This window comes from Anastrepha ludens, chromosome 4 (assembly GCF_028408465.1).
Source record: "Anastrepha ludens isolate Willacy chromosome 4, idAnaLude1.1, whole genome shotgun sequence".
Classification (NCBI taxonomy): domain Eukaryota; kingdom Metazoa; phylum Arthropoda; class Insecta; order Diptera; family Tephritidae; genus Anastrepha; species Anastrepha ludens.
In genome coordinates, this window is record NC_071500.1 from 128,051,134 (window position 1) to 128,060,317 (window position 9,184).

General features: G+C 39.2%; 2 protein-coding genes across 5 annotated transcripts; one reads left to right on the forward strand and one right to left on the reverse strand.

The window, feature by feature from the left end:
- Positions 1-199: 199 nt before the first annotated feature.
- Positions 200-3,575, reverse strand: LOC128861139 (probable ATP-dependent RNA helicase Dbp73D). Of its 2 annotated transcripts, XM_054099059.1 has the most exons (6): positions 3,470-3,575; positions 2,020-3,414; positions 1,836-1,958; positions 1,592-1,772; positions 1,186-1,525; positions 200-470 (listed from the first exon to the last, which is right to left on the reverse strand). In XM_054099059.1, exons 1-6 carry the CDS (start codon positions 3,490-3,492, stop codon positions 463-465), a joined length of 2,070 nt encoding a protein of 689 aa, XP_053955034.1. In that variant the 5' UTR covers positions 3,493-3,575; the 3' UTR covers positions 200-462. The 2 variants fall into 2 exon arrangements, with proteins under 2 accessions (XP_053955034.1, XP_053955033.1); XM_054099058.1 differs by lacking the exon at positions 200-470 and having other exon boundaries at positions 1,160-1,525.
- Positions 3,576-4,972: 1,397 nt separating this feature from the next.
- On the forward strand, positions 4,973-8,629 carry LOC128862517 (uncharacterized). Of its 3 annotated transcripts, none has more exons than XM_054101194.1 (4): positions 4,973-5,043; positions 5,347-5,402; positions 5,488-8,288; positions 8,353-8,629. In XM_054101194.1, the coding sequence occupies exon 3, from the start codon at positions 6,976-6,978 to the stop codon at positions 8,146-8,148; it is 1,173 nt and encodes a 390-aa protein (XP_053957169.1). In that variant the 5' UTR covers positions 4,973-5,043; positions 5,347-5,402; positions 5,488-6,975; the 3' UTR covers positions 8,149-8,288; positions 8,353-8,629. The 3 variants fall into 3 exon arrangements, with proteins under 3 accessions (XP_053957169.1, XP_053957166.1, XP_053957168.1); XM_054101193.1 differs by having other exon boundaries at positions 4,985-5,163; XM_054101191.1 differs by having other exon boundaries at positions 4,975-5,043; positions 5,347-8,288.
- Positions 8,630-9,184: the final 555 nt, after the last annotated feature.

Here is a 9,184-nt window from a genome sequence, read left to right on the forward strand (position 1 = left end):
TTGGGTTTTTATTATATTTTATTTATTTCTTTAAATTTCCTCAGAATCTAGATAATTATATATTTATACAAACGTGAAATTTGAATATGAGATGAATAATTTTAAGAACAAAAATATGCAACGAAATAAAGTTTAAAACAGTAGAAAACATTTAAAGGGGTTTTAATAAATAATCTGTGAAATTAAAGCGCTAATGATTTTTCCCTATATCCCCTCGTGCTTTCTTCTTATTTCCTTTAGAAAGAAAAGTGGCAAATAATTTTTTATTCAAGCAGTAGCTGTTGTCTTACATTTTAGCGGAATATAGTTGAAATTACGGTCCTTGGTCGGATATTTTATAAATTCGTGTCTTTCCGGTAATCTAGAAGCGACAGTCATGGTAACGACATAATCCTTTGCGTCCGTATGCATAAGATACTGGCAGTTGATTCTGAGTTCGATTCCCACTATGCAGAATACGGTCTAGGGTACTGAAATAATTCGACTAGACAATTACTTCTGCAGAATTAGCCAAAAATCTATATAAAATGTTTTCTGCTATTAAAGTAGAAACACAAACATTCCCATTGTGACCAAAAAACAATACAAATCAGACAATGCCGTGCAAAAGCATCAGTTGTTCCTGAGGCACCATAAAACTGCAAGCATTTTAGCTTTTACGTTGCTTCTATGCAGGAGTTTTCATTATTAAAAATTATTAGATTACCAACAGAAAAAATATTCAATCCAATAGAAATCCATTTTTTTGTGCAAATGGTTTAGAAATTTTTATGGTCGACCTTTAACTCCTGGGCGATTCTAGGTCTACTATCATACCGGTGAACTTCGATTATTTCTGTGATTTTACCCAAGAATGATAGATTTCAAGGTTTGCTTGATAGCTATGGTGAAAAAAAAATTGTAAGAGGAACTTGGTCACGTCACTTGGTAGAGGTGAATGAAATGAAAACAAAATGCATAACATGGATTTTATCAACATTTGCTTTAACATCAAAAATGCCTGAACGAATTCGACGAAACCAAGATTGCACGTAATTAGTTGTTATTCAGAATTTCAGTGGTCTGGCTTGCATTTTTGCCTTTATCAAAGAAAAATTATAAAATGGACCGAATACTGAATATATAAATAAAGGAACGCACAAATTGTTTATAAACAACTTTATTTTTGAATATCTTTAGATTTACCTGCGCTCGCATTAAATTTCTTGCGCTTGATAAACATATCTTTTTGATTATTTTTCTGACTTTTTTTCGGTTCTTGATCGTCTCCTTCGACATTTTCCACCTGTGTAAAAGCCTGTAACTGCAATTTTTCCATAATGGACATTTTCGAAGGATCTTTAGCTGTAAATTTGGCTTTATCCTTGACGTGCTCCTTTCGCAATAATTGAACTCGCTTTTCTTGTTCAAGTTTCTTACGCAAACCCTGTAGCGCTAGTGTGTACGATTTGGCATATTCCGTCTCATAGTCGGTGTTTACGGTAATTTCATTCGTTAAAACTTTACCTACTTCGCCGAGGATGTGCTGTAATGCAATGATTGTTTGATAATTAATATTATATTACGAATTTCAAAATTACTACAAATTTACATTAAAGCGCTCCCATTCCTTTAGTGTTAGAATTGTTATCGCTGTTCCAAGATTACCCGCACGCGCTGTGCGTCCAATACGATGTATATAGGTTTTAATGTGGCGCGGCAAATCATAAGAGATAACAACGTCCACAACAGGTAGATCAATACCACGAGCCAGTGCATCTGAACAAACAAGGCTGGGAAAAAATGTTCAAGTTTCTCCACCATTAATTATTTGTATAAATTTATATAATATATACCCATGAACACGCCCACGCGCGAATTGACTTAACACATTTGCACGTTCTTTTGGACTAATCGAAGCACTCAAATCGCCTATGATCAGCTTCTCATTAAATAGCGATTTTAAAACAAAAGATAATCTATAGAAAAATTAAGGTACTTTTTAAATTGAACAAACTCGCTTATGATTTTATTATTTACCTGCTCGACGCCTCGGCACTGTTTGTGAAACACATAAATTTCGTCCATTCATTTTCATTGATCAAGGCAAAGAGCGTTAATGGTTTAATGCGATTCTCTGTGATGCAGTAGCGTTCGGTCAACTCAGCTGGTGTTGTATATTTTCCTACGAATTCACCACGATTCAATTGTGGATTCTGTTCTTCGTTGTTAGTTGCATCTGCAAACTTCTCCTGTAATTCCGACAAGCTAAAAAGCACAGAAGTAAATAACTTAGGTTGGAATAATCTTAAATTCTGTAATTTTTCCGGATCCTGCGAAAGCGTTGCCGAGAAAAGTAACTTATGCGGTTGTGCGCCACTCCTCGACTCCAATTCTCGATAACAGAGTGGTGCTGCGCGTCCAGAAAGCAATTGATCCGACGTAGCACGCACATGCTCATCCAGATGATAGAGCCAGTTTTGAAAAACTGCATCCATTATACGATCAGCTTCGTCAATAACCAGAAAACGTAAAGCTTTTAAGCAAAAACCTTTTGTTGCATGCATGTGATCAACCAAGCGACCTGGTGTCGTTACTAGAATATCCACCTTTGAGTAATATTGTTCTTTATAACGCTCTACAAGTTTTTCTTGTTCCTGAGCAAATGGAAACTTCTTGGATAGAAGGCAAACAGCTAAATCAGTTTTTTCACATAACTTTTTGAACACTTTGAAAACTTGCAATGCCAACTCACCAACTGGCAGTACAACTAATGCACGTATTTTACGTTCTACGCGATTAGCTAATAATTGTACCACTGGTATGGCAAAGGCTAGAGTTTTGCCACTACCTGTAGGTGCTGAAACGCAGACGTCGCGTGGTCGGAATGGTGGCGGCTTAGCGTGTGCCTCAAGTAAGCATGGTATCACTGTCGTTTGTACTGGAAATAGTCTTGTCACGTGCATTTCTTTGAGTGACTGTCTTATATGCGGTGCTAAGTAGGTTAATTTAGCAATTTCTGATATTTCTGCCACTGCATCGGGTTTTGGTGTTATAGTTGTTGAGATGATTGTGGGATGCGCCAGCCAAGACGGCAGCACCATATTGACTGCTTTTGGTTTACTATTGTACACATCCTCGCCGAGCACTTGAAAATTGGTTGTTTCAAACACGGGTGCGCCGCTGGCGATTGGATCGACATCATTATCGATGACGGCAGATTCTTCAGCGTTTTCGTTCTTAAGTTCTTGGACTAGTTCGCTTTCATTTATGCCCTCAATAATGGGTTTGGACTTTCCCTCTGTTTGTTCATTTGAATACAGCAGTTCGGCGGCAGCGCTCTTTTTCCTTTTGCGTTTTTCCACTTTTTGGAGTATCTTCTTCAGAATTGCATCCTCATTTTTCTTGGCCTCATCAATTTTATCATCAGTGTATCTTAAATAAGTAATTTTAGCAAATTTATAATCTATCTGTTTAATAGATAACTAACCGATTTATAGTAAATAGTTCCATTTCCAGACAACTTGATTGAATCCAAGAAGCTAACAAATATTTTGCAATTTCTTTTATTCTGCCTTCTACTGAACACGTGTAGAATGAACCCAAAGAGAAATAACCAAAATAAACATTTTTAAAGATTGCCACCCTATAATAATTAAAAATTTTTGAAATGAAATGCAGTATTATAAGCAATCATTTTTCAAGAAAAATTCTTCGATAAACTGCGCCGTGTGCCCTCGCTTGTGTCACGGAGCTTTAGTACGTGGGTTCGAAAACACAGCAGTAGAATCAAGCTACCATCATAAATATCGCCTCACAAGATAAACTAAATAAATTACACACGGAGAAAATTAAAAACTGCCAACATAGATAACTTCCACCTACAGTTCTAAACGGCCTAGGAATCCTTAAGCCTGGCAGCGCATGTGTATGTCGTGTGGCTGCTCTATACCCACCCTACCTTGGCTTTGTAGATGTAAATAAAGCCCCCTTAGATCATCTACACTTCCTCCGAAATCAGACCAAAATTATGCAAAATCGAATGAATCATTTTCATTAAATATTTATTAACCCTGTTAGAGCATAACAATTCATATATTCAAAATTAACATATATATAATTGGCGCGTACACCCTTTTTGGGTGTTTGGCCGAGCTCCTCCTCCTATAAGTGGTGTGCACGCGTCTTGATGTTGTTCCACAAATGAAGGGACCTACAGTTTTAAGCCGACTCCGAACGGCAGATATTTTTATGAGGAGCTTTTTCATGGCAGAAATACACTCGGAGGTTTGCCATTGCCTATTTAAAACAATGGTGTACTAACATTATTTTGTTGGTGTACATTAGCTAACTAATGCTGAAAACAGTGAACACCGCACGGAATCCCTTACCGCAGTCCCTTACCGTGCACAAAAACTCACCCCCGAGAACAACTGCGTTCTTTTAATTACATATTTACACAATACATCGGTTCGTGTGTGTATGTGTTTGGTTGTATCTACACAATGTTGCCATTCATATTTTTGCTTACACACTTTTTCACACATCCGCGTTATCAGTTACAATTTTTCATTGTTTAATAAACCAAAGCCAAAAACCAACAAAAGCAAATAGTTCATTTATCTATAATTAACATTATTCAACAGTGTTTTTAAGTTATCTTAATAAAAATTATAATTTTTCTAAGTTTATTTTGTAAATGATTACGAAATGTACTGCTTGGCAACACTGTGTGGTGAGAGAGCAATCAGCTGCCAGGGTATTACGGAAATTTTTAAATATCGTGAAATAAAATCTACGATACTACGATACGGAAGGAAGGAATTTTTCACTTACATGGAGTTCTCATTAGTTTGATCGTAACAGCTGACAGGGGACTGCGTTTACGTCATTCACTGTTTTCTGCATTTCACTACTTTCGTTATTGTAATCATGATCGGGTGGGACATTTTCTCGCTGTGTTTAATTTGTACATAAAAAACATACCTGTGTTTCGCTGGTTTGTATGAAAGTAAGGAGGTTGGGAAATAGAAGAAACTAAAAATGTGCACATCATGTACCACGGTACGCATCCTATTTCTTTTACAGACATGATAATCGAATTTTTGTGGAGAAATCTGTTTATAAAAAGCATGAGGACCCGTTTGTAAAACTGATCGAAGCAATACAATATTCTTAGAAACCGTAAATTTTGGCTTTTAATTACTTTATTATTTTTTGTGATACGTTTAATATCATTGTTTTTAAGATTCGATGAGATGAATACGTGCATAACATAATCCAGACACTCGCATTGTTTTTATTCATCCCGCGACGCTTTTTTGTATGTTTATATTTTCAAAAATATTTCACAATTTTAAATTACAGCAAAAAATACTGCAGATTTACAATCAACTCCCCGCTGAACATCTCTGCATACGAACGTATGTACATACAATTCGTTTTGCTAAATTACACAACTTTAACTTTAAATTACTTAAAAACTATATGTCTCCGGAGGGTTTTCAGTTTTAAGATGGGGATACACCTCTCTATCCACCAGAAAATATTGTGTAGCTGTATACCTGGACATTGCAAAAGCCTTTGATAAAGTTTGGCATAAAGGATTTTTGCATAAGCTCATACGAATCTTTCCACAAAACTACTTTGAACTTTTGAAGAGCTACATAACTGATCGAAAATTTTATATAAGATATGAAGACGAATATTCCGATATCCTATCAATGACATCTGGAGTACCGCAAGGTAGTGTATTAGGTCCTCTTTTATATCTAATATACACCGCAGATGTGCCAACTCCGACAACAGATAATGCAATGATCGCTGTGGATACTGTATTAATGGCATCAAATAATGACGAAAAAGTGGCGACCTTTACACTTCAAAAATTAATAAACAATACAGTAAACTGGTTTGACGAATGGGGTATAGAAGTTAATACAGACAAAACTATACAAGTTATATATACAAACAAAAAGACATCAAAATTTAATCTTACTTTAAAAAACAACAAAATAGAAATCTGCCCAGCAGCAAAATACCTTGGTTTAAACTATTGTCGAAAAACTGACATGGAAACAGCATATCATTAACAAAAGAAATCAAATTAAGAATAAGTACCGGCAATTAAGTTGGCTAATCGGACCAGCATCAGAACTATCACTTTATAATAAGGTGACTATATACAAAACAATTATTACTCCTATCTGGAAATACGGAATAGAAATATGGAGAACGGCTAAAAACACAAATCTTCAGCTCATACAGCGAACACAATCCAAAATATTACGAAATATAATAAATGCTGGTTGGTTTATTTCCAATAAAGCCATACATCGTGACTTAAACATAGACATATTCCAAGAAACAATCACAAAATGTAGCACTAAGCATATACAGCAACTGTCAGTCCACCAAAACGAACAAATGCGTAAATAGTACCGACAGAAAATATTAAACGAAGATTAAAGCGACTCACACCGACTGATCTAACTATAAGATGTACATTGTACAATAATTACAAAAACAAAAAAAAAATAGTACTAACAGATTCTTCTTACATTGGTAAAAGAACATAATATACACTAATTGTACAAAAATAACATATTGTTAATATATAACAAACTGTAATAAATAAAGGGGATAAAAACAAAAAAAACCAAAACTTTTGTGTGAACAAGGAAGACCACTAAGGTAAGCGGAGTGAAGCCTGTGGCCAAGCCAGGGCCTAACTCCCGCTCCGTCCCTTCTGGGACTGCCTCTACGGCAGCGAGACCTTTCACTGGCAACAATCCCAACCCTGTCCTAAGACAAGTTGAGGATGACACACCATCTACGTCTGGTGCCAGCAATATACCCCCCCTCGCAACAAAATCCTTGGGAAGCAAGAGCTGCCCTGTCAAAAGACAAGCAGACCTTGCTGTCCCTGTCACTCCAGGTGGCACGGGAACTCCGAAAGGAGAAACACCCCCCTCAACGTCGGCAGCATCGGACCACATGGCTAAGCCAATGGCTTCCGATGTCTGCCCTTCTGGCACTATCACTGCCCCGGGTAGTACACACCCCCGGAAGCAAATAAGTGCATCAGAAAGGTACTATCGTACCAGGCGATCGGCCTTCAGAATCCTGGAGAGACTGAAGGACACTAGAGAAGAGGATCTGACGGAGGAACAGTCAGACTCCAAGGCGTGGGCTGAAGCCTTCATTACCGAACACCGGGAGAAGGCCAAAATGGACTCCGCACAAGGCAAGCGGAAGAGATCGAGTGAAGGGACATCGGCTGAAGCCAAACGAACTAAGGTGTCCGCCACTCAAATGACTAAAGTCACTCCGAAGAGGTCTTTCGCGGAAGTAGCGAAAGGAAGCCATGTACGGGCAGTGATTGATCGCAGTTCCCATGATGGTGCGATCTCTCAAGCAAACTGGGACTTAATCAATAGGAGCCTCTGGAAGGTGTATAGGGACATACTGAAAGAAAATCCAGGACCTCCACCCAGCTGCTCGGATGCGGGATGGTTTCAATCCCGCGTCAAATTAATGGACCTTTACACCCTAGCGATTAATCGCATAGGGGAACCTTGGCCGGGGGCCCGCCTTGATGTGGTCCGCCGAGAAGACATTCCCAACCGGCCAAGATCTAGAGCCTGGATACCAGACTTCCATTCGGATCCAGAGGAAGTCCTGGATCTAATAAAGCTAGGCAACCCCGAACTACCTACCAGCGACTGGAAGGTAGCAAAGATTGGCGAAGTGGACGGCAAGAGGAGACTGGCCGTGATAATCCTCAATGAGGAATCTTTGGACCCACTTGCCAACAGGAAATGGAAGATTAATTACGGCTTCCAAACGCTGACTCTCCATGTCTACAGACAGGATGTAGCTAGCAAGAGCACCTCCGCAGAAAATATAACTTCATCAGCGGAAGTGAACGAGGTTGTCACAGACAACGATGGGGTGGCTTCCAACTCCGGCATGGTAGGCGAACTCTTCGAAAGGGTTACCTTAGAGGACATGGAGTGGGAATACTCCGATCTCTCTGCTATGGAGGATGAGGAGTCTCTCCCCCCTATATCCGATGAAGAGAACGCAGACCAAACCGTGGTTGGCTGCCCTTCAATAACCTACAATAGCGATGGTGAAGATTGTACAAATCAATCTCCACCACAGTAAGGCGGCCTCAGCCGCACTCATCCTCCGTCTCGCAGAAAGAGAAGAGGATATCGTGCTCATCCAAGAACCATGGGTCGTAAAAGATCGGGTTTGCGGTTTGAGCAGCAGAGAGTACAAATTGGTTTATGTCACTGACAAAGGTAAACCCAGGTCGTGCATACTAGCAAAGAAATGTATTAATGTATATTTACTAATACAATTTAGCGATGCGGGCAACGTAATCACGGCAGTGAAGTCCTGCGGAAGGACGATATGGCTTGCCTCATCCTATATGGCACACGACGCGGAGCAACCACCTCCATCACAACTCATAAGAGACGCAGTTCATGAAGCATCGAGACGTGGCACCCCATTCATATTCGGAGCAGATGCTAATGCACATCATCATGTCTGGTGCAGTTCAGACACAAACGCACGTGGTGAGTACATCTTTGAATTCATTATGTGTAACAATCTTTATATTAGTAACATAGGTGATACCCCTACTTTTGTAACAACTACGAGAAGTGAAGTTCTAGACATCACGTGTGTCAATGAACGAGGGTCTCAAATTTTAAAGGATTGGAGAGTGTCTATAGACAACTCCTTCTCAGATCATAGGTACTTAACGTACACCATTTCATTGCCAACTAAACAGCTCAAGCCGGTTATAAACCGCAGACGCACAAACTGGGGGATGTTCGAAACCACGTTATCCAGCAATCTCCCAGCAGCGACATACACAATTAACTCCGAGCCACAGCTCGACTCAGTGGTTGATGAGCTGACTTCAGCATTTCAACAAGCTGCGAAAGCAGCATGTCCTCAGAGAACAAGAAGAGGAAAACCGAAACCTCCATGGAGGTTCACTGATATAGCAAACCTCAGAAGGGAATGCAGAACTATGTATAACGAAGCGAGGAGAACCAACTCGTGGGACAGATACAAAGAATGCCAGCGTAGATTTAAGTATGCCATAAGGGCAGCAAAAACGGCGTCTTGGAGAGACTTCTGTCAAAAGATAGAAAGCGTTTCGGAGACCAGTAGACTGCGGAAA